Source organism: Lepidochelys olivacea (genome assembly GCF_965140295.1).
Source record: "Lepidochelys olivacea isolate rLepOli2 genome assembly, chromosome: 6".
NCBI lineage: Eukaryota > Metazoa > Chordata > Testudines > Cheloniidae > Lepidochelys > Lepidochelys olivacea.
The window spans coordinates 5,668,981-5,695,629 of NC_140416.1; the positions used below are offsets into that span (position 1 = coordinate 5,668,981).

General features: G+C 60.8%; 2 protein-coding genes across 3 annotated transcripts in view; one reads left to right on the plus strand and one right to left on the minus strand.

Annotated features, from left to right (window-relative positions):
- The first annotated feature begins 1,104 nt into the window (after positions 1-1,104).
- On the plus strand, positions 1,105-4,629 carry LOC311522466 (uncharacterized protein). Of its 2 annotated transcripts, none has more exons than XM_084631838.1 (2): positions 1,105-1,399; positions 2,135-4,629. In XM_084631838.1, exons 1-2 carry the CDS (start codon positions 1,321-1,323, stop codon positions 3,451-3,453), a joined length of 1,398 nt encoding a protein of 465 aa, XP_084487964.1. In that variant the 5' UTR covers positions 1,105-1,320; the 3' UTR covers positions 3,454-4,629. The 2 variants fall into 2 exon arrangements, with proteins under 2 accessions (XP_084487964.1, XP_084487965.1); XM_084631839.1 differs by having other exon boundaries at positions 2,138-4,629.
- A 2,503-nt stretch (positions 4,630-7,132) lies between these two features.
- Positions 7,133-26,649, minus strand: part of LOC311522444 (integrin alpha-L-like) — a 29,318-nt gene continuing 9,801 nt past the window's right edge. Inside the window, exons 2-30 of the mRNA XM_084631782.1 lie at positions 24,877-24,985; positions 24,268-24,362; positions 24,118-24,182; positions 23,686-23,800; positions 23,314-23,444; positions 22,744-22,889; positions 22,426-22,564; positions 22,138-22,288; positions 21,244-21,311; positions 20,731-20,863; positions 20,287-20,435; positions 19,689-19,826; positions 19,346-19,549; positions 18,637-18,767; positions 18,286-18,446; positions 17,987-18,138; positions 17,586-17,711; positions 17,384-17,457; positions 16,292-16,433; positions 15,793-15,900; positions 15,206-15,285; positions 14,058-14,144; positions 13,817-13,892; positions 13,429-13,539; positions 13,027-13,113; positions 12,211-12,318; positions 11,537-11,632; positions 11,174-11,284; positions 7,133-10,452 (exon numbers count right to left, since the gene is read on the minus strand). Coding sequence (XP_084487908.1) covers positions 10,306-10,452; positions 11,174-11,284; positions 11,537-11,632; positions 12,211-12,318; positions 13,027-13,113; positions 13,429-13,539; positions 13,817-13,892; positions 14,058-14,144; positions 15,206-15,285; positions 15,793-15,900; positions 16,292-16,433; positions 17,384-17,457; positions 17,586-17,711; positions 17,987-18,138; positions 18,286-18,446; positions 18,637-18,767; positions 19,346-19,549; positions 19,689-19,826; positions 20,287-20,435; positions 20,731-20,863; positions 21,244-21,311; positions 22,138-22,288; positions 22,426-22,564; positions 22,744-22,889; positions 23,314-23,444; positions 23,686-23,800; positions 24,118-24,182; positions 24,268-24,362; positions 24,877-24,985 — 3,440 coding nt within the window. The 3' untranslated portion in view covers positions 7,133-10,305. The remainder of the gene's footprint in view (positions 10,453-11,173; positions 11,285-11,536; positions 11,633-12,210; positions 12,319-13,026; positions 13,114-13,428; positions 13,540-13,816; positions 13,893-14,057; positions 14,145-15,205; positions 15,286-15,792; positions 15,901-16,291; positions 16,434-17,383; positions 17,458-17,585; positions 17,712-17,986; positions 18,139-18,285; positions 18,447-18,636; positions 18,768-19,345; positions 19,550-19,688; positions 19,827-20,286; positions 20,436-20,730; positions 20,864-21,243; positions 21,312-22,137; positions 22,289-22,425; positions 22,565-22,743; positions 22,890-23,313; positions 23,445-23,685; positions 23,801-24,117; positions 24,183-24,267; positions 24,363-24,876; positions 24,986-26,649) is intronic.

The window sequence follows — 26,649 nt, forward strand, 5'->3', positions numbered from 1 at the left end:
CTTACATAGGCTCCTATTGCCCCTCACCCCGTGTCCCAATTGTTGACACTTGCTATCTGGCCACCCTACTCCAGCCCCGGAGTCGGTGCCTGTACAAGGAGCCGCATCTTCACTTCTGAAGAGCCGCGTGCGGCTCCGGAGCCAGAGGTTGGCCACCCCCGGCCCGGACAATAAACCCAGCCAGCTTTGCTACATTGATAATAAAGGGACATCCGTTGTGTGCGGCACACGGACCCTGCCTTGGCGTTTACAACCTTTGGAACCAAGAGTGGGGAGCTGAGAAGAGCCGTGCTCCCCCCCAGAGGTGGTTGCTGGGAAGGTATTGCCAGGTAAACAGCCCCTGCGCCCCACCCCAGGGGCCACTGCAATTCAGCATCCGGCGAGGGATCCCTGAATATCGAGCCCACACCCCAGGGGCTGCTGCATTTCAGCACCCGGCGAGGGACCCCTGAATACCCAGCCCCCACCCCAGGGGCTGCTGCATTTCAGCACCCGGCGAGGGACCCCTGAATACCCAGCCCCCACCCCAGGGGCTGCTGCATTTCAGCACCCGGCGAGGGATCCCTGAATATCCAGCCCCCACCCCAGAGGTGGCTGCATTTCAGCACCCGGTGAGGGACTCCTGAATACCCAGCCCCCACCCCAGAGGTGGCTGCATTTCAGCACCCGGCGAGGGATCCCTGAATACCCAGCCCCCACCCCAGAGGTGGCTGCATTTCAGCACCCGGCGAGGGATCCCTGAATACCCAGCCCCCACCCCAGAGGTGGCTGCATTTCAGCACCCGGCGAGGGATCCCTGAATACCCAGCCCCCACCCCAGAGGTGGCTGCATCTTCAGCCAAGACCTAGGTAGGATTTGCAAGGCGTCCAAAAGGCTCTTCTGTGGCAGACGTTGAAGACATACGGGAGGCTCTTGGACTGGGACCTCTGCAGTGATGGGACAGGGCCCCCCCGCATCATCCCCCACCCCAGGGTGAGCTCTCGCCCCTCTTCCCTGGGAAAAGCTGCCCCCCAGCCGCAACCAGCGGAGCTCCTCAGGCCGCGGGCTCCTCGCAAGGACTCGGAAGTTGCCGCCAAGGGGTCTGAATAACGCAGGGACCTTCCTGTTCCCAGCTGCCCCCTCGGAAAGCGGCGGCGGCGGCGGGGTCCCAGCGCGCCCGGCCCCCGGGGGAGCCCCGCCAGCGGCGCGCCGGGCAGGGGAACCCGCAGGGCCGGGCTGGGGGGATCGGAGCCAAATGGGGGCTAGAGAGACCCCCCCCCAGCCGGGCTGCGGGATAAACCTTTGTGTGTAGCAAATAGCCGCTGTTTCCTTCCCCCCGCATGGAGCCAGGGGACGAGCCGGGGCTCCCGGATCGCCAGGGCTCCCCGGGAAGGGGGATCCGCAGAGGCGCCCGCACCGGTGAGGAATGAGCGAAGGGGGGAGCCCCAGTCCCGCCAGCGGCTGGGTTACACTCGCCCCCCGTCCTTCCCCGGAGCTGGGGGGGTCCTGCCGGCCGGCCGGGCTTGTCCGGCCTGGGGCAGACCCGGGAGCTTGGGAAGGGGCCGCAGAGAAGAGGACGCGCCGGGGGGCGATCGCTGCTGCTCTCCGAAGCCGGCCGGACGCCTGGGTTCTATTCCCCCGCCCCCCCACCCAACTCCGCCTCTGGCCTCGGCTGCGGGGCCCTGGGGAGCCGCCTCCCTGCTCTGGGCCTCCCTTTCCCCGTCACTTCTTGGCTCTCTAGGTTGTGAGGGCAGGGACTGTTTCTCGGGGGGGTGCGAGTGCAGTGCCTGGCAGGAGGGGGCCCTGACTTTAGCCGGAGTCTGTGCAGTGCAAGGCCTAAATGGGGCCCCAGATCTGAGTCAGGGTCTGTGCAGCGCCTGGCAGGAGGGGGCCGTGATTTTAGCCGGAGTCTGTGCAGTGCGCGGCGTAATGGGGCCCCAGATCTCAGTCAGGGTCTGTGCAGCGCCTGGCGTAATGGGGCTCTGGTCTCAGTCTCATCTCTGAGCAGCACTGAGCAGGACGAAGCACGTCAGAGCAGGGTCTGGGGGGCTCTGGCTGTGGGATTGGTACAAATGTTGATTTCTTTGTAGCCAAGCCCTTTGCCATCCCCTCTCCTGGGCACAGCCCTGTCTGGACTCTCTCGCTCTCTTCCAGCAGGTGCCGGGACAGAGGAGAAGAATCCCCAGCCGGAAGGACCTGCAGGAACGGAGTCTCGCGGGATGTCCCAGAGCCCTGCCTGGGGAGACACCATTTGCGTGGGACGGCAGCCGGGAGATCCCGCAGGGGAGACCCCTGAAGGGTCAGAGGGCCCCGAGCTGCTTCCCAAACCCCTCAAGGGGCAGAAATCCACCCTCTGCCCCGACTGCGGGAAGAGCTTCGGGAACAGCTCGCACCTGGCCCGCCACCGCCGCACGCACACGGGGGAAAAGCCCTACGCCTGCCCCGAGTGTGGCAAGAGCTACCGACAGGACTCGCACCTGGCCCAGCACCGGCGCTCCCACACCGGCGAGCGCCCCTACCAGTGCACCGAGTGCGGCAAGGCCTTCGCCCAGAGCTCCAACCTCATCATCCACCAGCGCACCCACACGGGCGAGCGGCCCTACACCTGCGGGGAGTGCGGGCGCAGCTTTGGGCACAGCTCGGACCTGGCCCAGCACCGGCGGGTTCACACGGGGGAGAAGCCCTTCCCCTGCCCGCAGTGCGGCAAGCGTTTCGCCCAGAGCTCCAAGGTGGCCCAGCACCAGCGCTTCCACACCGGCGAGCGCCCCTTCGGCTGCCCGGACTGCGGCAAGGCCTTCCGGCTCAGCGCCGACCTGCTGCGGCACCGGCGTGCCCACACCGGCGAGAAGCCCTACGGCTGCGCCCAGTGCGGCAAGCGCTTTGTGGAGAGCTCCCACCTCCTCCGGCACCAGCGCACCCACATGGGCGAGCGGCCCTACCGCTGCCCGCAGTGCGGCCAGGGCTTCAGCCAGAGCTCCAACCTCGCCCAGCACCAGCGCACCCACCGGGGCGAGCGGCCCTACGTCTGCGGCGACTGCGGCAAGGCCTTCGGCGTCAGCTCGGCACTGCTGCAGCACCAGCGCACCCACACCGGCGAGCGGCCCTACCGCTGCCCCCAGTGCGGCAAGAGCTTCCGCGTCTCCTCCACCTACAACATCCACCGGCGCACCCACACCGGGCTCAAGCCCTACGCCTGCGCCGACTGCGGCAAGGCCTTCAGCCGCAGCTCTGCCCTGCTCCAGCACCAGAGCACCCACACCGGCGAGCGGCCCTACCGCTGCAGCCACTGCGGGAAGGGCTTCGGGCAGAAGGCGGCCATGGCCCAGCACCAGAGGACTCACCTGGGCCAGGAGCCGACTGGAGTGATCCCGCTGGGGGACTGGGGCGCGTCCCAGCTCGGACAGAGCCAGCGGGAGGAGGCGGAGGAGGAGGGTGATGAGCCAGGAAGCAAGGAGAGCACCGGGCTGGGGTGACTGGGACCAGGGCACCGGGAAGGGAATATGTACCTGGCGGGGCAACGAAGGGAAAAGTGGAAGCTGCAGTGGACGCTGAGGGGATTGGTAGTAGGAGGATCACTGTGATGGTTCGAGGCGGCCTGGTTCAAGCTCCCGGGTAGAAGGGGAGGGGACTACGTGTCTGTGGGGAACAGGTGGCAGGGGACAGGAAGGGCCGCACGTGTCTGGGGGGAATGGGAAGGGCCGTACGTGTCTGGGGGGAACATAAGAATATAAGAACGGCCCTACTGGGTCAGACCAAAGGTCCATCTAGCCCAGCGTCCTGTCTACCGACAGTGACCAATGCCAGGTGCCCCAGCGGGAATGCACAGAACAGGCAATCATTGAGTGATCCATCCCCTGTCGCTCATTCCCAGCTTCTGGCAAACAGAGGCTAGGGACACCATCCCTGTCCATCTTGGCTAATAGCCATTGATGGACCTGTCCTCCATGAATTTATCTAGTTCTTTTTTGAACCCTGTTATTGTCTTGATCTTCACAACATCATCTGGCAAGGAGTCCCACAGGTTGACCGTGCATTGTGTGAAGAAATACTTCCTTTTGTTTGTTTTAAACCTGCTGCCTATTAATTTCATTTGGTGACCCCTAGCTCTTGTGTTATGAGAAGTAGTAAACAACGCTTCCTTATCTACTTTCTCTACACCTGTCATGATTTTATAGACCTCAATCATATCTCCCCTTAGCCGTCTCTTTTCCAAGCTGAAAAGTCCCAGTCTTATTAATCTCTCCTCATATGGAATCCGTTCCAAACCCCTAATAATTTTTGTTGCCCTTTTCTGAACCTTTTCCAATTCCAATATGTCTTTTTTGAGATGGGGCGACCACATCTGCACACAGTATTCAAGATGTGGGCTTACCATGGATTTATATAGAGGCAATATGATATTTTCTGTCCTGTTATCTATCCCTTTCTTAATGATTCCCAACGTTTTGTTCGCTTTTTTGACTGCCACTGCACATTGAGTGGATGTTTTCAGAGAACTATCCACAATGACTCAATGGTCTCTTTCTTGAGTGGTAACAGCTAATGTAGACCCCATCATTTTATATGCATAGTTGGGATTGTGCTTTCCATTGTGCATTACTTTGCATTTATCAACATTAAATTTCATCTGCCATTTTGTTGCCCAGTCACCCAGTTTTGTGAGATCCTTTTGTAGTTCTTCACAGTCTGTCTGGGTCTTAACTATCTTCAGTAATTTTGTATCATCTGCAAATTTTGCCACCTCACTGATTACCCCTTTTCTCAGATCATTTATGAATATGTTGCATAGGACTGGTCCCAGTACAGACCCCTGGGGGACATCACTGTTTACCTCTCTCCATTCTGAAAACTGACCATTTATACCTACCCTTTGCTTCCTATCTTTTATCCAGTTACCAATCTGTGAGAGCACCTTCCCTCTTATCCTGTGGCAACTTACTTTGCATAAGAGCCTTTGGTGAGAGACCTTGTCAAAGGCTTTCTGAAAATCTAAGTACACTGTATCCACTGGATCCCTTGGTCCACATGCTTCTTGACCCCCTCAAAGAATTCTAGTAGATTGGTGAGGCATGATTTCCCTTTACGAAAACCATGTTGACTCCTCCTCAACAAATTATGTTCATCGATATGTCTGACAATATTGTTCTTTACTATAGTTTCAACCAGTTTGCCTGGTCCTGAAGTCAGGCTTACAGGCCTGTAATTGCGGGGATCACCTCTGGAGCCCTTTTAAAAAATTGGCATCACATTAGTTATCCTCCAGTCATCTGGTACAGAAGCTGATTTAAATGATAGGTTACCTACCACAGTTAGTAGTTCCACAATTTCATATTTGAGTTCCTTCAGAACTCTTGGGTGATACCATCTGGTCCTGGTGACTTATTGCTGTTTAATTTATCAATTTGTTCCAAAACCTCCTCTAATGATACCTCAGTCTGGGACAGTTCCTCAGATCTGTCACCTAAAAAGAATGGCTCAGGCTTGGGAATCTCCCTCACATCCTCAGCCATGAAGACCGATGCAAAGAATTCATTTAGTTTCTCCACCCTCCTCCGATGGGAACAGGCGGCGGGGGTCGGGAAGGGCAGTACGTGTCTGGCGGGGTTGGGATGGGCAGTACCTGTCTGGGGAGAATGGGCGGAGGGGCATGGGAAGGGCGGTATGTGTCTGGGAGGACCGGGTGGCACGGGTCGGGAAGGGCCGTACGTGTCTGGGGGGAAGTTGCGAGGGTCGGGAAGGTCAGTACGTGTCTGTGGGGAACAGGCGGTGGGGGATGGGAAGGGCCGTACATGTCTGAGGGGAATGGGAGGAGGGGGACAGGAAAGGCCGTGTCTGGGGGGGGATGTGCGTGGGGAGACAGGAAGGATGGTACGTGTCTGGGGGGGGACGGGAGGAGGGGGATGGGAAGGGTGGTACATGTCTGAGGGGGATGGGAAGGACGGTATGTGTCTGTGGGGGACGGGTGGAGGGGGACGTGAAGGACAGTATGTGTCTGGGGGGGACGGGAGGAGGGGGATGGGAAGGGTGGTACGTGTCTGGGGGGGACGGGAGGAGGGAAGGACGGTACGTGTCTGGGGGGACAGGAAGGGCAGTACGTGTCTGGGGGTGATAGGAAGGACGGTACATGTCTGGGGGGAACGGGCGGCGGGGGATGGGAAGGGTGGTACGTGTCTGGGGGGGACAGGAAGGACGGTACGTGTCTGGCGGGGACGGTAAGGACGGTATATGTCTGGGAGGGATGGGAAGGGTGGTACGTGTCTGGCGGGGACGGGAAGGACGATAAGTGTCTGGCGGAGACGGGAAGGATAAGTGTCTGGCGGGGGACGGGAAGGACGGTACGTGTCGGGGGGGAACGGGCAGCGGGGGATGGGAAGGATGGCACGTGTCGGTGGGACGGGTGGTGGGGGACGGGAAGGACGGTACGTGTCTGGGGGGGATGGGAGGAGGGGGATGGGAATGGTGGTACATGTCTGAGGGGGACGGGTAGTGGGGGACGGGAAGTACGGTATGTGTCTGTGGGGGATGGGTGGAGGGGGACGGTACGGACGGTACGTGTCTGGGGGGGACGGTACGGACGGTACGTGTCTGGCGGGGACGGGAAGGACGGTACGTGTGTGGGGGGGACGGGAAGGACGGTACGTGTGTGGGGGGGACGGGAAGGGCGGTACGCGTAACCCAGTGAGAGCAGCGCTCTTTCCCCCGCGAGCAGCGGCCAGGGCACGTGTTGGCTGGTGGAGCTCGTCGTGGCGCTCAGAGCGTGGGGTCTTGTGCCTTAAGATCCAGCGGTCTTATGTTCAAGTCCTGCTGCTGCCAGCCCCGCCCCAGCCTCTCTCGTCTGAGGCCTGGCTTCGCGGCTGAAATAGCCCAGCCTCTTGCTTGGAGCCTTGGCTTGAGCAGCGGGTGCTCTCCCCATGTCGTCCGTGCTGGCCCCCCTGCTGTGCTGCAGGGAGCAGGGCGGGGGCCCCGTAGGGGATGTTTTCCCCCTCCAGTCAGTGCTGACCTCGGAGCCCTGCCAGGGGGCACGGAGCTGCTGTTTCTCAGGTGAGACATCAAACTGAGATCCTGACTCGTTTGCAGCCATTAAGAATCCCCAGCATCAGGACATCAACCTCCCCTCACACCCCCCCCCCCCCCCCCCCCGCAGTCTCAGTGATGTACGGGATTCTCCACTTCCTGGCCCAAACCGTTGCTGTGCTCTGTTAATATTGCTTTTTGCAACACACTACCCCAGAGGTGGCTGCATTTCGCTGGAGATGTGAAGGGAAACCCCTCTTGGGTCTGGAGCTCGACACTAACAGGGGGGTTGTAGAACGTACCTGATGGCTGTTTGAGAGCGTTAACTACGTGAGTGGAAAGCGTTATAATCACTAGTATTTTATTAGCCCAGTAAGAACTGGGCTCAGTGTACGATTGCCGCATTTAAAGAGACGAGCCAGGGAGGCTTTGTGTGTCCAACACACTTTCCAGACCCTTTCTCCTGATTTCCTAGTAATTTGTATTACTCGCTAGTTCCTGGCTAGGTGATCAGTGTCACCCTGTTGGGGCCCCTCTTCCCACCTCCCCAATCCCAATGCTCTGCATTCACCCAGCTGTGGCCCTGGAGTCCCCGTTGCCGGGGCAGGGGTTATAACTATGGCCCTACCTAAATTAATGGCCACGAAAAACGTGTCACGGACTGTGAAATCTGGGCTTATGTGAACTTTTACCCTATGCTATAAAAGTATCCTATAGTACAGGGTGACTGTATACAGAAGTACACAGTGCTTCTCAAACTGGGGTTCCCTACCCAAAAGGGGGGCGCAAGGCTATTGTAGAGGGGTCACAGTATTGCCACCCTTACTTCTGTGCTGCTGCTGGCTGCAGCGCTGCCTTCAGAGCTGGGCACCTGGCCAGCAGCCGCTGCTCTCCAGCCACCCAGCTGTGAAGGCAGCACAGAAGTAAGGGTGGCAATACCGTGACCCCCTACAATAGCCTTGGGGACCCCCCTTTTGGACCGGGACCCCCGGTTTGAGAAACACTGAGTCTTAAGGGCTTTGCATGTTTATCTTTTGCTGTTTTTAAATGCACATTCATGTTTTGTTCCAACACCATGAAATTTAAGATTTAAATATCTGAAACCGGGACAGTCAAGATTTTTAAAATGCCATGACTGTGAAATTTACGAAAATGGACCGTGAATTTGGTAGGGCCCTAGTTATAACAGCCCCGTATGTGTCAAAGAAACAGCCTGGCTTGGGGGTTTCCACAGTTTGTAGACAAGAGATTTACCTCACTTGGAAATTGGTATTGACCCATGTGGGTTAAAGATCAGCCCCCTCGCAATGGAAATTTAGTGTGTGCCTGAGAGAGACACCCACATGATCCCAGAATGGCTCTTACTCCCCTCTAGTGTCTGGTCTGAGTATTGAGGTCCTTTAGCTCAGGCACCAGAGATGGGTGCTTATAGGTGCCAGGGTTCAACCCTGCCAGCGGACGGAGCAGTCGTTGCTTGGGTGTCAAAGCAAGGGCCCTGCTCCCATGAAATTCCACCAAAGTTGGGGTACTCTGGAGGTAGATGTACAAAGAGATGTAGGGCTTTGGATGCTCAAAAGCGCACCTAACCTGCACAAAGGACACCTGGGGGGAGTTTAGGACTGGTCGCTCATTAGCAGCCCACTGGTTAGAGCACTCCCATGGGATGTAGGAGACCTAGGTTGGAATCCCCACTCTCCCTGATCTGCAGCAATGACCTTAAACCACATCTTCCCAGGGGAGTTCCCTAGCCACTGGGCTATAGGGTATTCTAGTGTGGGAATCCCTCCCACTGAAGCTTTTCACTTGGTTTAAATAGTTATGGGAGCAGGGGCTTGAGGCACCTAACAAAAGGAAGATCAGCTTTCCTTCCCTGTATCAGGAAATTCTTGATCCTCACCCTGCCACTGCAAGATGGATTCATAGATTCCAAGGCCAGAAGGAACCATTGTGATCATCTAGTCTGACCTGTGAAATCACGGGGGTGGGGGAAACAGGTCAGAGACCTTCCCCGAAATAATTCCTGGTCAAATTAGAGAAGATTTTTTTTTAAAAAAAATCCAATCTTGATTTAAAAGTTGGCAGGGTAGAGAATCCATCACAGCCCTTGGCAAATTGGTCCAATGGTTAATTGCTCTCACTGTTAAAAACTGACACCTTATTTCCAGTCTGAAGTTGTCTAGCTTCAACTTCTGGCCTTGGGAACTTGTTATATCTTCTTCTGCTAGATGGAAGAGCCCACTAACAAATAGTTGTTCCCACTTATAGACTGTGATCAAGTCACCCCTTAACCCTCTCTTTGTTTGAGCTCCTGAAGTCTCTCACTGTAAGGCAGGTTTTCTAATCGTTTACTCATTCTCGTGGCTCTTCTTTGAACCCTCTCCAATTTATCAACATCCTTCTGGAATTGTGGGCACAGGATTCCAGCTGTGGTCGCCCCAGTGCCGAATACAGAGGTAAAACCACCTCTCTACTCAGAGGCCTCTGAGAGCAAGAGCAACTTCAAGCGAAGAACAGGGAAAGCGAAAATCCACGAGGCGATGGAAGCATCAGCATCCAGTGTTGCATACTCGCAGAAGACAGATACATCAGTAAGTGCGCGAGGTGATAAATAGATGAGCATTTAGTCGGCTCCAGGAACGGAGAGTTCACGAGTGTGGGGGCTGGGCCTAGATTAATAGTCGACAGTCACTATTAAAGCCGTGTTCCCAGTCACCTGTTGAAGTAGATGTGGCTCCACAAATGCTTTCTTACATGCCATGTCTGGCTGCCCAGAACCACTGGACCTTGGTGAGCGTGGCGCTAATCCAGAAAAGGGGTTCTCGCCTGACTGCAGACGCTGTTCATATCTCACGGGGATTTTTTTCCCCCTCTTCGTCACTGAGGTGGATGGGGCAGCTGCTGAGGAGAGGCGCTGGCCGGGAGGCCTGGAGAAACGATGTCCTTCCCTGAGCACAGGGGGAGCTGCCCAACACATGCTGCCCCCGTGCCTCGCCTTAGCCTGGGGGAGAATGGACCTTGGTATCCATGGCCCGCTCTGCCCCCCGGTCTCTGTGCTGTGGCTGCCGGCGAGGGGGGCTCAGGTCCTGGGGACACCCATTCTACCAGGAGCAGGATGGAGCCACCCCCGCCACAAGGACAGGGATAGACATGAGTCTGCAAAGGCATAGCTGCTGTGATCCTCCTCCGGGCCACTGGGGGACACTGGCGAGGGCAGGGCCCCGGCTGAGCATGAGGCAGTCCTAGGGGCAGGTGGGGATGGAGGGAAGAGAAGGAGGTCTCGGATTCATGGTCCAGGGGGTGGGAGGGTCTGGTCATTCACTGGGAGCATCTATGGTGAGTGCCTCCTTACAATCTTCACCTGCCTTTCCCTCATTGCTGACTTCTGCAGGTGCCGCCCCGTTCCCAGCCGCTGGCTCATGGTCCATCATGTCCTTGTAATTACGCTTGAAGAAACCACACTGCCAGGAAAAGGGAAAACCACCACTGATTGACTAGGGGACTAGAGAAACTCTCTCTGACCCATGCTGGGGTTGAATTGGAGCTGGTGCTCGCCCTAGAGGGGAAAGGCCCTGTGTCCCATTCCCTGCCCCTCTGAGCCAACCATCTCCCGTGCCCTGGGGTTGGATTGGAGCCAGTGCCCCCGAGACGGGAAAAGCCCCATGTCATGGAATATCAGGGTTGGAAGGGACCTCAGGAGGTCATCTAGTCCAACCCCCTGCTCAAAGCAGGACCAATCCCCGATTTTTGCCCCAGGTCCCTAAATGGCCCCCTCAAGGATTGAACTCACAACCCTGGGTTTAGCAGGCCAATGCTCAAACCACTGAACTTTCCCTCCCCCGCCAAGCGGAGGCCCCATTCTCTCCTCTCTGTGACAGCCAGGTCCTCACTGTGGTTTCAACTGGGACATGGGATTCTTTTTCAGTTCCTCCCTTTTGCTGTTGGAGAGCGTTGCCTCCACCCCAGAGGTGGATGCATCTCCGGATGAGCGCTAAGGAGGTGACGCGGTCCCTCCAATGTCTGCCTGGGGCTTTGGGATCCCCTGGGGGAAATGTTGCTGGAGAAAGATTAAGCGATTTTATTGGCTGCTTCAGCAGGGAAACTCAGCACCCGGCGGGCTCCAATGCGCCACTTCTGAGTGAGCCAGAGTCCTATCGCCCAGCCAGTCCCTGCCGATCTCACCTTGTACAGGATGACGATGATCAGGATCAGTAGAAGCAGCCCCCCTACCCCGCTGCCTATGTAGACGTAGAGGTAATTCATCACGTGCAACAGCTCCACCTCCGTGGTGACCTGCAGGGGCAGACGCAGGGCATAACGGGAAATGCAGATGGGGCTGTAAGGGGGAAACCCCACCTGCCTCTGGGGAGGGAGGACTCAGTATGTGGGCTGAGCAGCCCTCGGGGAGGAGCCGAGCCCAACAAGACAGTTTGGGCTGGGTGGTGGGCACCGAATCCCAGACAGGTGGGGAGCAGGGCAGTGAAGTTCCAGCTGCTTGCTGCGGGCGGGCGGTGGGGGGGGGGATTTCACGCCCAAGATTATTACCTGGGATTGTGTGAATTCGTCGCTGTACTGGCTGACATATTTGCTGGTGTTGAAGCTGAACCACAGGGCAGTGCAGAACCGGGACCGGGAGGAAGTCTGGAGGGAGAGCAGGACACCAGGCCTCAGACACCCTGGCCCCCCACCTGTAATCTTATGGCAGGGGGGCAGAGCATGAGATGGGTCGATCCCGCCTCCATAGGGCAGCCTCACTGGCGCTCTCTGCCTTTCTTGGCACCTCTGGGGGGCATGAAGGCATCACACTAACACTGGAGGGCGCTCAGTCCCCCGCCAGGGGCTACGCTATGGACAGGGCTCGAGGTTTGACCTGTGAGATCAAGAAGCTTAATCTCTACAGCAGCTCCCAACTGAGAGCCCCCTTACCCAGGGGGGCCCAGCGGAAGAGCAGGAAACTCAGCCCTGCCCCCAACAGAGACATCAGGCCAGGGTGAGGGGCTCAGTCTCTTTGCTGAGGGGGTAGCGTAGGGCTTTGGATTCCCTCCCCTGCCCCGAGCCAGCCAGTCTCTCCACCTGGGACTGGAGCAGACCTGGCACCCCCTAGAGGAGAAAGGTCCCGAGTCCCATTCTCTGCCCCCGTGAGCCAACCTGGCCTGGGGCTGGCTCAGTGATGGTGCCCCCTGGAGGAGAAAGGCCCTATATCTTCGCAGAGCCCTGACCTCAATTTTGCCAGTAACCGACAACTGCCCGATGACGGCGATGTTGAAGGGAGCATATATCCGGCCCAGGTTGCACTGGTAGATTTGCCAGTCTCCGGGTGAGCAGTGCTAGGAAGAAACACACCAGCACAAGGTGGGGAGAGGGTTCTCCGGAGAGCCGATGCGCGGGAGCATGGGCACACAAAGGGACCCGAGAGGTTCCTGGGGCCAGTGAGGGGTGGGGACCTGGCTCAGGGAGAGGAACGGGGCTGTTGGCTCCAACGGGCCTGGCAGGTGGGGACCCGGGCAGGTTTCACACACAATGTAGAGCGGGCTGGGTTAGTGCAGGGATGGGAGACAGCATGAAAACCCAAGAAGCGGGTTGGAGGGTCAACAGGAGGCATGCGCCCCTTTCAGTCAGTGCTGGCCCCTATGCCCCAGCATGGTGCTAGGGGGCGCTGTGCTTCAGGGAGCAGGGTGGGGGACTCAGTAGAGGGTACTGCCCCCTCACAATCGGAGCTGACCCCAGTGTGGTGCTGCTGAAGGTCTTTCAAAGTCAGCGCTAGTGTGAGATCCTGGGCATTAAAGATTCCCTGACACTTTCCCCCAAGGGTGGGGCTGTTAACCTTGGTGTCCTGGCCACATTACAGTCTGCATGCTGCACCGCACCCTGCCCCAGAGGTGGCTGCATCGCAGTGTCAGGCGAGGGATCCCTGTATAAACAGCCCCCATGCCCTGCCCCAGAGGTGGCTGAACCTCCGCACCGGGCGAGGGATCCCTGTAAAGGTCTTTGGGCTGAGATGTGTCTTACACGTCACTCAGGACAGAGACGCCTACCTTGAGAGTGTGGAAGGGGACACTGGTGGCGTCTGTCTCTTTCGTTCTCCCGTCCGTGGCAATAGGATTGCAGATCACATTGGGGTCCTGGGGGAGTGGGGGAAACCCAGGAGATTTCACCACATGTAACGGAGCTTGTAGAGTATCTGACTGACAGCCCCTGCCGGTGTCCTGTGTCCTAGCCCGCTGCTACGGGGTGCTGTGCCCCGGTGGGTCCTAGCCATGGCCCATCTCCTGTCCTGGCACTGGGGTGCTGTGTCGTGGGGCCTCCCGGCTGTCTCCCGCCTCCCCCCCGGCACGAGGGCTGCTGTGCCGTGGGGGCCCCTGGCTGTGTCCCACCTCCCCCCCCCCAGCACTAGGGGTGCTGTGTGCCCCGTCTCCACTCCTTCACGCTGTCCTCACCGTCTGCACGCCCGGCAGCTCCCAGGCGAGCCCGGCTGGGAACTCCCGCGGCACCATCACAAAGGCCGTCACCTCTGGCTGTTGGAAAGTCCCTGGCAGCAGGTTCTCCACCTGCCAAAGAGAAGCGCCGAGAGCAATGGGGACGAGGCCGCGGACCGGGCCCTTGTGGCCAGGCCATGACCCGGGCCACAGGGCAGGGCGGGGGATTCACGTCGGGCGCGGAGGGGAGTCCGGCGTGTGGGAGGCGGGCGACGCAGGAGGTGGGGAAGGGAGCTGTGGAGAGAGGGCTGGGGCAGTCGGGGGGCAGTGTCACAGGACTGGAGGGGAGGGCGCCCCCTGTCAGATCCCGGCCAGCACGGCGCCCCCTGCCCCTTGCCCAGCCCCTCACCTGGTACACGTGCTGCACCGTCTGGCTCTCTGGGTTCAGGGAGCTGAAGCTGATGTACTGGGTGGACCTGTCCACTCTGTGAGGGGGAGGGAGGGACATTGGTGAGCAGAGAGAGCAGGGCTGGCCCCGACCCACAGGTCAGGGGGCGCAGCGAGGGGAAGAGGGAGCTTAAGGCACGAGGAGCCAGGACTCCTGGGTTCTAGCCCCAGCTCTGGGAGGGGAGAGGGGGCCGGTGTCTTACCCCTTGGTGATGATGTTTATGGGGTATAGGACGGGGATCCTCAGCGAGTCTCTGTTATTCGCAAGGGTCCCGTTCATCTCATTGTCACTGGGGGGGGTGGGTGGGTGGGGGGGAGAGGCGGATGGACAAGAAGGAAACACGTTATAGCCCCCTGCAGCCACCCCCGGTCCCGAATGAGTCCCCGCCCCATACGCCAGCGACATCCTCCTGGCAGGCACCGCTATTGATAGTACCTGAAACCACAGACATCCCCAAGTGCTTTACAGGCTCCAGCCCTTGCTCAGCGCTGAGATGCGGCCGCCTCTGGGGCGAGGCGTGGGGGGCTGTTTATACCGGGATCCCTCGCCTGGCGCTGAGATGCGGCCCCCTCTGGGGCGAGGCGTGGGGGCTGTTTATACCGGGATCCCTCGCCCGGCGCTGAGATGCGGCCCCCTCTGGGGCGAGGCGTGGGGGCTGTTTATACCGGGATCCCTCGCCCGGCGCTGAGATGCGGCCGCCTCTGGGGCGAGGCGTGGGGGCTGTTTATACAGGGATCCCTCGCCCGGCGCTGAGATGCGGCCCCCTCTGGGGCGAGGCGTGGGGGGCTGTTTATACCGGGATCCCTCGCCCGGCGCTGAGATGCGGCCCCCTCTGGGGCGAGGCGTGGGGGCTGTTTATACAGGGATCCCTCGCCCGGCGCTGAGATGCGGCCCCCTCTGGGGCGAGGCGTGGGGGCTGTTTATACCGGGATCCCTCGCCCGGCGCTGAGATGCGGCCCCCTCTGGGGCGAGGCGTGGGGGCTGTTTATACAGGGATCCCTCGCCCGGCGCTGAGATGAGGCCCCCTCTGGGGCGAGGCGTGGGGGCTGTTTATACCGGGATCCCTCGCCCGGCGCTGAGATGCGGCCGCCTCTGGGGTAGGGTGCAAGGACACAACCCAGCTTGCTTCGGGTGGTACAGCTGGGGAACAGCTATGCTCCCCGTGACACAGGACACAACCCCCGACCTCTCAATGTCCAAGCTAGGGGGGGCTGTGGCCCGTGCAGCTGCTGGGGGGCGCCTGTGGCCTGTGTTGTGGGGCTGTGGCCCATGCAGCCAGGATCACAGGGATGGCCCCGGAGGCAGCTCGGTCCCGGTTCTTAAGAGGCTAGTCCAGAGCACTGCGCCCACCTGCTGGCCGTGACGTCCAGCTCCAGCGAGTCGCCCCAGGAGCTGTTGGTGAGAACGTCAAACAGCAGCTGGAGCAGAACCTGCGCAGGGCGAGGGAGAACAGTCAGCGCTGACCGCAAGGGGAGAGCGCCCCCTACTGGGCGCCCCCCCGCTCCCTGCAGCACAGCGCCCCCTACTGAGCGCCCCCCAATCCCTGCAGCACAGCACCCCCTGCTGAGCACTGCCCCTTCCCCCGCTCCCTGCAGCACGGCGCCCCCTACTGAACGCCACCCCCTTCCCTGCTCCCTGCAGCACAGCGCCCCCTACTGAGCGCCCCCCAATCCCTGCAGCACAGCGCCCCCTACTGAGCGCCCCCCAATCCCTGCAGCACAGCGCCCCCTGCTGAGCACTGCCCCTTTCCCCACTCCCTGCAGCACGGCGCCCCCTACTGAACGCCACCCCCTTCCCTGCTCCCTGCAGCACAGCGCCCCCTACTGAGCGCCCCCCAATCCCTGCAGCACAGCGCTCCCTGCTGAGTCCCCACCCCACTCCCTGCAGCACTGCGCCCCCTAGCACCCGTATGGGCCTTGGGGGCGGCGCTGACTCACCCGGCTGTTCGCCCAGTAGATCGGGTGGCTGACGTTACACGAGAGGTTCCTGAAGTTAATGTCTGGAGTCTCCAGGCCATTGCAGCTCACGCTGGCCTGGACGCTGGACTGTGGGGGGGAAACACCAATGAGAAGTAAGCGGGGCGGGGGGAGGAGGAAGGACACCAATCCTGGCCAGCAGTGCTTGCGAGACCAGTCAAGAAACAACACCCCCCCAGAGACAGCCAGTCCCCGGACACCCTGGGGCCGGGTCGGAGTTGGCACCCCGAGATGTGAAAGGCACCATGGCCCATTCCCCACCCGCCTGAGCCAGCCGGTCCCCTGCCCTGGGGCCCAATCAGCGACGGTGCCCCTTGGCGGGGAAAGGCCCCAAGGCCTGTTCCCCTGTCCCACAAGGCAACCAGGCCGCCCTGAGCTTGGTCCAGCTTAAAGCCGTCCCAAGTGTCACCAACGCCGGGGTGTCTGCCTGAGTCTGCTGAGAGCCTGAGCCCCCTCCTACCTCCAGCACCGAGGCCTTGCGGAAGGACAGTCCTGGCAGTTGGGGCAGGTGGACAGCTGTGTGGTAAGCGTCTTCCCTGCAATTGGTGATCTCCACCACCACCCGCAGCTGGGTGGAGGGCGACACCAACAGCCGCTGCGACCTACCGGAAGAGGGCAGGGGTGAGAGACCCAGTTAGCAGCAATTCCCCGCACTGGGCACCAAATAATGTGAGGGGCAGGGGCTTGCAAAGGACCCAGGTGCCCGGGGAATGAGCGGTCCATGGGAGCAGACCCCGCCCCTCCGTCCCATGACTGGATTTGCCGCCCCTTCCCCAGATCCGTGAGCAGGATGAGCGGGGAGCAGGGCAGGGGGCAGCGGGGGAGGAGGACATAGTCGGTGGGAGCAGGGTGAGGGGAGCTCTCAGTCCCTCCACGGTGATTAAAGGGTTAATAGAGCCATGGGGTGAAGGGGGAAGTATTAGGGGAAAGCGCCAATACTGGGGCATTGGGGTCATCAGTGACTGCAGGGGGAGTGTGCACCCCGCTGAGCCTCTGGCCCCACTCCCTGCAGCCCAGCGCCCCCTGCCGAGCCCCCCTCTCCCTGCAGCCCAGCGCCCCCTGCCGAGCCCCTGCCCTCCCCCTGCAGCCCAGCGCCCCCTGCCGAGCCACCCTCTCCCTGCAGCCCAGCGCCCCCTGCTGAGCCCCCGCCCTCCCCCTGCAGCCCAGCACCCCCTGCCGAGCCCCCCTCCCCCTGCAGCCCAGCGCCCCCTGCCGAGCCCCCCTCTCCCTGCAGTCCAGCGCCCCTTGCTGAGCCCCTGCCCTCCCCCAGCAGCCCAGCGCCCCCTGCCGAGCCCCCTTCTCCCTGCAGCCCAGCGCCCCCTGCCGAGGCCCGCTCTCCCTGCAGCCCAGCGCCCCCTGTCGAGCCCCCTTCTCCCTGCAGCCCAGCGCCCCCTGCCGAGCCCCCTTCTCCCTGAAGCCCAGCGCCCCCTGCCGAGCCCCCGCCCTCCCCCTGCAGCCCAGCGCCCCCTGCCGAGCCACCCTCCCCCTGCAGCCCAGTGCCCCCTGCTGAGCCCCCGCCCCGCTCCCTGCAGAACGGTGCCCCCTGCTGTACATATTCTGGTGGAAGCGGATTTGCAGATCGGCGTTGCACACCCCGTCCTCCCCACAGTTTTTCTCGAAGGGGATCTGCAACACAGAACAGAGCCTGAAAGTTAATACCAGATCAGCTGGACTGGGCTGGCCGCCTCCCAGATCAGCCCCAGAGCCCAGCCAGCCCCACAGAGCTGAGCAACGCCAGGCTGGGCTCCCCTCACCTCTGTCGCTGACGAGTTGTACAAGGGGTTCAGCACCGGGCTCGGGGTCCTGCCCAGGCCACCGTCCTCTTGGAGGGCAAAGTGCAGCGAGATCTTGATTGCCGTGACGTAATCCTCAATGCAGTTCTGAACAGAGAGTGATCGCTGTGTAAACGCTCCACCCCAGAGGCTGCTGCAGCTCAGCGCCAGGCGAGGGATCCCTGTCTAACCAGTCCCTGCACCCCACCCCAGAGGTGGGCAAGGGATCCCTGTCTAACCAGTCCCCGCACCCCACCCACATTGCGGCACTGGGCAAGGGATCCCTCGTATAAACAGCCACCGTGACCCGCTCCCAAGGCAGCTGCGCTATTATCCCAATGGGTTAGCCAGTTCCCGCTGCGGGCCACGGAGTGGGACCTTACTGATATCTGGATCATCTCTTTTTCGCAGTGCTCCCGCTCCGAGATCTCCATGGTCCCAGACGTGTTCCTCTGCCCATTCCCAAACACCCCTCGGCTCCTCAAGCGATTGGCGTCAATCTCCAGCCAGTAGGTGAGGTTGGCAGAGAGAGGCTCTGGCGGGAGAGAAGCGGGGGAATGCATAAAGGTTGGAGTACGGGTGAGTGGGTTAGAGCAGGAAGAGCTGGGAGCCAGGACTCCAGCTCTGGGAGAGGAGTGGGACCTAATGGGTTAGAGGACGTGGTTCAGTCCCTGTCTCTGACCTTGGTAGCGCTTGGTGGCTTGGCTGGCACTGAAGCAGACGACGAGGTTACTCTGGACACCCTGCCGGGAGGAAACGCTCCCTGAACACTCCACCTGCTTTACCGGGATTTCCTTTGGCGAGAACGACATTGTGGGGACCACCGTCAGGATGGGCCGGGAGCTGGGGAAACAATGGACAGTGTCAGCCAGCACCCCCTAGAGGAGAAAGGTCTGGTGGCCCATTCCCCACCCCTTGATCCAGCCAGTCCCCCTTCCCTCAGGCCAGACGGGACCCGGCAACCCCTAGAGGGGAAAGGCCCCGTGTCCCACTCTCTAGGAAGAGAACCCAGGAGTCCGGGAAACAGCTTCACCTCAGCATGATCACCTCTCCTAGAGCCCCAACGGTGAGGTCTGATAGCCCGTCCCCACTGAGGTCCATCTGTCCATGAATGGATTGGCCAAAGTATTTCACACCAGGAGAGAGTGTTGCGCCCTCAATTCTCTGTGGAACACGGAGCGGGGGGGAAATCAGGACAGTATGAGAATGTGAATGCTGGATTCTTGCAGCACAGGGCCCCCATAGTGCCAGGAGATGGTACATGGCCAGGACTCCCCATAGCACAGCACCCCCTAGTGCCAGGCTGCAAGACAGGCCATGACTGGGACCTCCCTCATGGCACAGCACCCCCTAGTGCCAGGCTGGGAGATAGGACATGACTGGGACCTCCCCCATGGCACAGCGCCCCCTAATGCCCAACTGGAAGACATGGCACGGCTGGGAAATCCCACAGCACAGCATCCCCTAGTGCCCGGCTGGGAGATGGGACATGACTGGGACCTCCCCCATGACACAGCGCCCCTTAGTGCCAGGTTGGGAGACAGGGCATGGCCAGGACCCCCTGCGGCACAGCGACCCCTAGTACCAGGCAGGGAGACGGGACATAGCCAGGGCCACCTGCGGCACAGCGCCCCCTAGTACCAGGCTGGGAGACGGGACATAGCCAGGACCCCGCACAGCACAGCGCCCCCTAGTACCAGGCTGGGACATGGGGCACAGCGCCCCCTACTGCCGCTTCTGACCTGGCTGTAGTGTGTGTTGATCTCCCTGTGGTGGCCGTTGTATATATAGACAGCGCCCCGCTCCTCGCTCTCCAGCGGTGCCCCCACGGCTACGTCAGCCCAGCCGTCCCCGTTCAGGTCAGCCAGTGCTGTGACGGCTGCACCGAAGCGGCCCAGGGGGTTCCCCGTGGCTCCCTGGAGCACGGCAGTGCTGGTGAGCCCAGCCTGGGGAGTGAGCACAGAAAGGTTAGATACAGAGTCAGTGTCCCCGCAGCACTGCCCTGGGAACCCCTTAGGGAGACCCTCCTGCTGGGGAGACCCCCCCATCCTCCACGCTCCTAGCCCCAGGGTCCCCCTTACTCACCTGGTCCAAGCGATAGATGTGGACCCTGCCCCCACTCCTCTCCTCATAGTACAGGGGGGCCCCCACAAGGAGCACGTCCGTGTCCCCATCCCCGTCCACGTCCACCGAGCACAGAACTGACCCGAAATAGGAGCCAATCTGCAAACCAAACAGCGGGTGGAGGTCAGAGAGGTAGGGAGCAACCACAGCGCCCCCTAGTGAGCCTCTCACTGCACCCAGCAGCCCAGCGCCCCCTGCCGAGCCCCCGCCCGCTCCCTGCAGCCCGGCGCCCCCTGCCGAGCCCCCGACCCGCTCCCTGCAGCCCGGCGCCCCCTGCCGAGCCCCCCGCCCCCTCCCTGCAGCCTGGCGCCCCCTGCCGAGCCCCCGCCCGCTCCCTGCAGCCCGGCGCCCCCTGCCGAGCCCCCGACCCGCTCCCTGCAGCCCGGCGCCCCCTGCCGAGCCCCCGCCCGCTCCCTGCAGCCCGGCGCCCCCTGCCGAGCCCCCGCCCGCTCCCTGCAGCCCGGCGCCCCCTGCCGAGCCCCCCGCCCGCTCCCTGCAGCCCGGCGCCCCCTGCCGAGCCCCCCGCCCCCTCCCTGCAGCCCGGCCCTCTCGTTCTCACTTGTTTGCCCATGATGTGCTGAGTGTCTGTCCAGTTGGAGGTGCGGGGGTCGATTTCAAACACGATGACCTCCCCAACGTGCTGATAGCGGGGGGCTCCCGCGGCGCAGAGAGTTCTGTTCTGGTGCTGCATGGATTTCACCGCGTAGCCTGGGGGGCAGGAAACCTCTCCGGATGAGAGGGGGATGGGCAGGCCTCTCTAGTCCTGCCCATGGGGGTGCAGAGGGGCAGCAGGGTGCGCCCCCATCAGCCCTCCAAAGCTTCAGTAGCCGGAGAGCCACACAGCTGCAGAGGCCCTCGCCCCAGGGCTGTACGCACAACCCAGGGATTCCCCCCTGTGAGAACCGGGTGAGGGATCCCTGTAAAAATGGCCCCCCCCGCCCCACCCCACAGATGGGGGATGCTGGGGCAGGCTGGGAGGCTCTAGGGGCTGGGGGTAACATACCCAGATAGGCGTCCTTTATCTGCTCACTGGCTGAGGGGTTGCCGATGAAGGTCTCCAGCGGCGGGTTGCTCCGCAGCTCAATCAGGCCCCCCGCCCAATCATCTGCCCCCACGGCCCCCAGCACCACCCGTTCCTGCAGGGGGAGAGAGACACGCCATGGGGCAAAGGGGAGGGCAGAGGGAATGGGGAGCCCCTCAACTCCCATGCCTGGGTCCCTCCCTGACACCCCCCCCTCAAACTCCCATAGCCCATTCCCCCCCATAGTCCAGGTCCCTCCCCTCCTGAACCCCTATAGTCCTGGCCCCTCTATGACTCTTCTGAACCCCCATGGCCCAGCCTCCCCACCCTCCCAAATCCCTGTAGCCCCAGCTCATTCCTGAACTCCCACAGCCCAGGCCCCTCCCCAACCCCCCCAAGCTCCCAAAAGCCATCCCCCCACCTGTGAACCTCAATAGCTCAGACCCCTCCCCCATCCCAAATCACTATAGCCCAGGCCCCCTCCTTGTGGCTCACTTTGTCCAGGTCCACACTGAATCCACTGGATGAGAGCTCCAGGTGGAAGGAGCTGCGGCTGCTGGTACCTGCAAGACAGACAGGGGTGGGAGCTCAGAGCAGTGACCCCTGTATGAAGAGCCCCCACGCCTCACCCCAGAGACAGCTGCATCTCGGTGACAGCTGACAGAATGGATGGTTAGAGCGGGGGGGCTGGGAGTCTGGACTCCTGGGTCCTATCCCGGGCTCTGGGAAGGGAGTGGGGGCTCTAGTGGATTAGAGAAGTGGGGGGGTGGGGGGAGTCAGGCCTCCTGGGTTCGGATTATGTGCCTCAGCTTTTCAGCCATAGGGGAATTGCTAGTTCTGTGTCCAGCGTGTGCTCTGGGCTGCTGTCCATGTCCAGTACATCCACTGGGGGAGCTGCGCATGTCCAGTGCATGCTCCAGGGGGCGCTAGGGGGCTGCGCAATGTCCAGTGCATGCACCAGGGGGCGCTAGGGGGCTGCGCAATGTCCAGTGCATGCACCAGGGGGCGCAGGGGGAGCTGCAGATGTCCAGTGCATGCACCAGGGGGCGCTAGGGGGCTGCGCAATGTCCAGTGCATGCACCAGGGGGCGCTAGGGGGCTGCGCAATGTCCAGTGCATGCACCAGGGGGCGCAGGGGGAGCTGCAGATGTCCAGTGCATGCACCAGGGGGCGCTAGGGGGCTGCGCAATGTCCAGTGCATGCACCAGGGGGCGCTAGGGGGCTGCGCAATGTCCAGTGCATGCACCAGGGGGCGCTGGGGGAGCTGCAGATGTCCAGTGCATGCACCAGGGGGCGCTAGGGGGCTGCGCAATGTCCAGTGCATGCACCAGGGGGTGCTGCCAAGCTGTGTCCACCACAATCCAGGCCACACTCCAGGGGGCGCCGGTACCTTCGATGGCGTAGATCTTGGCCTGCAGCTCACTGAAGAGGCCTTTGAGCTTTTCGAAGTTGTCCAGCACCTTGACAAACTGGCTTGTGGGCTCTGAGGCGAACTGTGTCAAGAAGGCCTGGGACTCGTTCCGGTGAAAGTTATTGCCAATCTGGAGAGAGCAAGAGGGGACGTTGGCGCCCGTGTCAGTCCCAATGGGCCAGAACGCCTGGGTTCTCTCCTGAGCTCTGGGAGGGGAGTGGGTTAGAGCAGTGGGGGGCTGGGAGCCAGGACTCCTGGGTTCCTTACCCCGATGATGTAGCGAACAATTTTCTTATTTTTGGCAGCGGTCACATTCCCTCTGTCACTGGGATCTCCGTCCGTGATAATGATCATCACGCGCGTCACATCTTCCCGGGCGCCATGCTCTGGGGTGAAAACCTTGTCTCTGCAGGACACAGCGAAAGGGTGCAGACGAACTCAGAAGTAGCCACTTCCAGAGCTGGGCACAGGAGCTGTTTCTACAAGGATCCCTCCCCCAGCACTGAGATGCAGCCACCTCTGGGGTGGGGCGTGGGGGGCTGGTTGTCATGGGTCCATCTCTCCCTACCACCCCTGGTTACTCACGCAACATAGTTGATGGCTTCGAAGGTGTTTGTCAGGCTTTTCATGTGCATCACACTTTTCAGGAGTTCCCGGGGATTTCGGTTTTGTTTGTAATTGTTAAAGTCAAATTCTGTCTTCACCTTCAGGGAAAACTGCACTGCGGCAAACTGGCGGGGAAGAGGGGTTGTCAGAACAGCACCCCCTCACCCCCCATGCCGGTAGACAGGGCAGGGCTGGGATCCCTGCTGTACAGCACTCCTTAGAGCCAGGCTGAGAGATAGGGATTGGCCAGGACCACCCCAAGTGCCAAGCTGGGAGATGGGGCATGGCCAGGACCCCCCTGCAACACAGCGCCCCTAGTGCCAAGCTGGGAGATGGGGCATGGCCAGGACCCCCCCATAACACAGCGCCCCCTAGTGCCAAGCTGGGAGATGGGCCACAGCCAGCACCCCCCCCGTAACACAGCACCCCCTAGTGCCAAGCTGGGAGATGGGGCATGGCTGGGAGATGGAAAGCAGAGTCCTGTAGCACCCATCTCGGGAGATGGGGCCCGGCCAGTGTCACCAGGAGGGGCAGGAGTCAAACACATACATGTATTGTGGAGTTTCCCAGCTTCTCCATCACGTCGACCATGAAGTCCTTGATGGCATTGAACTGGGCAGTGTTCATGCTGCCTGATCCATCGAAGAGAAACACCAGATCCACATTCCCCTTCAGGCATTCTGTGGGGAACCACCAGAGAGGGTTGGAGTGTGGGGTAGGGGGCGGGAGCCAGGACTCCTGGGTTCTATTCCCAGCTCGGGGAGGGGAGTGAGGTCTAGTGGTTACAGCAGCGGGGCTCAGAGTCAGGACATCTGGGTTCTATCCCTGGCTCTCGGAGGGGAGTGGGGTCTGGTGGGTTAGAGCGGGGAGCCAGGACTCCTGAAACAGGGTCTCAGTGCTTTGAGTTTGTCAGTTCCTTACTTTCAAATCCTGGCGTCATCTCCTTGGGCTGCTCCAGGTGTTCCTTGAAGAGGTAGCAGACCCCACTCAGGTACTGGTTTCCATCACACGTTCGGTTCAACCCAGAGCCGCAGGCCTATGGGGGGCACCGAGCAGGGCAGTTACCAGCCATGTATGGGATTGGTGGGGGAAGCACATAGGACTGGAAATCAGAGTGTCTATGACTGAGCCAAACCCGACCGGGAAGGGAGATGGGGCTGGGGCCTGGGTCTCCAGGTATGAGCCCAACAGCAGGAGAATCCAAGAGGGGATGGCAGAGAGGGAGACGCCCCATCTAGCCTCTCCCCACCTGAGGCAGGAGCTTCCCCAACTGTCTATTCCCCAGCAGAGCTGGAGACGTCCCATCAGGACCTGCCCCGCAGCCAATGCCCCCCCCTACCCCCGCACACTCACAATCAGCTGGGCGTCTGAGCCACTGCTCGCCAGTGCCATGCCAAGATGCGCCATTTGAGCACTCTCTGCAAGGAGAGGGAAATGGGGTCAGTGCTTCGCCCTGTCCAGTGCCCCGTGCCCCCTGCCGCCCTGATTTCTCCCCAGACCCACCCGGCAATGGGATGACCTGGCAGGAGCCTTTCTTCACAGCACACTGGTACAACTGCCCTGTGGAGTTCTGGTCACCTGGCGCTCCCACGATGATGCTGTAAAACAAGGCAGATCAGACGCCGGGGGTGGGAAATACCTGCTTGCCAGGGACCCTACAGAGGGTGGGGATAGAACCCAGGCGTCCTGACTCCCAGCCCCCTCCCTGCTCTAACACATGATGAGACCCCACCTCCTTCCTGATTTCTGTGTTCCAGTTAGTCCTTCATTGGGTCACCCCACCCCAGTGCTGCCTGCTGTGGCCCCCTGACATACTCTCACTTCCCAATTAGCCCTGGTGGATGCAGCATGCATTTGGGTAGTGAAAGGGGAAGAGGGAGTCAGCATCATGGTTTGTGCATGACCCAGTAGGGATCATACACAAGCTGGGGGGGAATCCCACCAGGAAAGAGTGGGCAGGGGCCTGGCAATCCCCACAGTCTGGAGTCCTGACTCCCCGCCCCCTGCTCTGGCCCCACTGCCCTCCCAGAGCTGGGGATAGAACCCAGGAGTCCTGATTCCCAGCCCCCTTTAACTCTGGGTCTTTCTTGCAGTGCAGGGTGGGTCTCTTACCTTGCATCTTTGAACTGCAGCACCTGGTACCCGAAAGTCCTACTGGCCTTGGGGGCGAGCACCTCCGGGTGGACGGTGTCAATGTTGTACCCCAGGGTGGGGGCTGGCCCTACAGCGGAGTGGGGTATTGAAGGAAACTGGATCAGAGCATCCTCCTGCACAGCCACCTCCCCATCCAGAGTGGGGACACCGCTACTCAACCCCTCAAACCCTAACCCTGCCCTTAACCCCTTTGATCCCTTCATCCCCCGAAGAGGTGACGCCTAGCTGCCAAGAACCCTGACCTATTGCCATATCCTTTCGCTCTGCCTTTCAAGCTCGCACAGGAACCCTGCCTTGGTTATGTCATCTGCACCGTGTGGTTTGTGACTTGTGGGCTGAGGCCAGCCCCACTCCCAGCCTAGTCCCCCCGGTGTCATTTAACACCTCTCCACCCTGCTTGCATCATGTTGCAGTCAGTGTGCAACTAGCTGACAGGAGACCTCCCAGTGCCTAGGTTGGGGGGCCCGGGGAGAGCCCCCACTTGATGGGAGGTCGGTCTCTGTACTCCGTCCAGCCCTCAGGGAGCAAGGGGGACTGGTTAGTGAAACTTGCAGGACAGGGGAAATTTGTGCTGAGACCCAGTAAACTCACCTCACACAGGGAACCACTGAACAGGTGCCCAGTCAGAATGTCCTTGCCCCCCTGAGCCAGCTAGTCCCCCCACCTTGGAGCCTAGAGGGTCCCATTCCCTGTCCCCAAGAGCCAGCCTGGGGCGCCATGTCCCATGCCCCCATCCTGTGAGTAGGGTAGTTTTTCACCCCAGATGGGACTTGAACCCAAAATCTCTGGCTTAGGAAGCCAAGGCCTTATCCATTAGGCCACTAGGGCTGCCCATTGGGACTGATTCTGCCATTGTCTGTACATGCTCTGTGCTATGGCCAGCTGGATTGGCTGGGCAGGTGGGCTGCACTGTCCTAGGAGGAGAGGGGCATCTGTCCCCAGGGTGATCAGGGACGCCTTGTTCCTGGGATGATCTATGTGGTTTGTGGTGGGCGGGGAACGCAGTTGCCTCTTCTTGCTGTGGGGATGAGAAGATAGGTGACCATGCACTGCAAGGCCGGGGGGAGTGAAGGGGAGCTTCCAGAGGCTCCAGAGGTTGGGGCTGTTCCCTAAGCCTGCCCTGAAGGTGGCTCAGTGAGGACACGCTCTGTGTCCCCACAGTGCTCTGTCCTAGCTGGGAGGAGAGCGGCACCACATCTGCCCGGGGTGAGTTGGGGCATCGCTCCTTGGGGGCAGAGTTAAGGTTACATTCCGGGGGGTGGCGTATCCCTTACTGCTGCATGTCCCATTTGCAGAGGGTTACATTTAGCTGCTCTCCACTTCTGGGAAGGGCACAGGGGCAACCAGAACTCTGCCTTAACCAAGTAGTTGGGGAGGAATTTCCCAGGTTTTTGACTTGAGGAAGTGGTTGGTAGGGTGTGGACACCAGGGATCACAGCACGGCCGCTTGGTTACCAACTCGAGCCCTCTCCTGGCCCCTACACACCCCCAGTGGGGTCATTTCTCTAGAATTTGGCATTCCTGTCAGATCTCCTTTCCCCTGGAACTGTAGGGGTGAAACTGATCAGTGGTGCGGATAGGGGGACTAGATGTCCCGATTTTATAGGGACAGTCCTGATATTCAGGGCTTTTTCTTATATCAAGTCGGTATCAAGTGGAGTGCCCCAAGGGTCTGTCCTGGGGCCGGTTTTGTTCAATATTTTCATAAATGATCTGGAGGATGGTGTGGAT

Coding starts and splice junctions, on each gene's coding strand:
- LOC311522466 (XM_084631838.1), top strand. CDS start 1,321: ATGGAGCCAGGGGACGAGCCGGGGCTCCCGGATCGCCAGGGCTCCCCG. Junction 1,400..2,134: donor CCGCAGAGGCGCCCGCACCG/GTGAGGAATGAG, acceptor GCTCTCTTCCAG/CAGGTGCCGGGACAGAGGAG.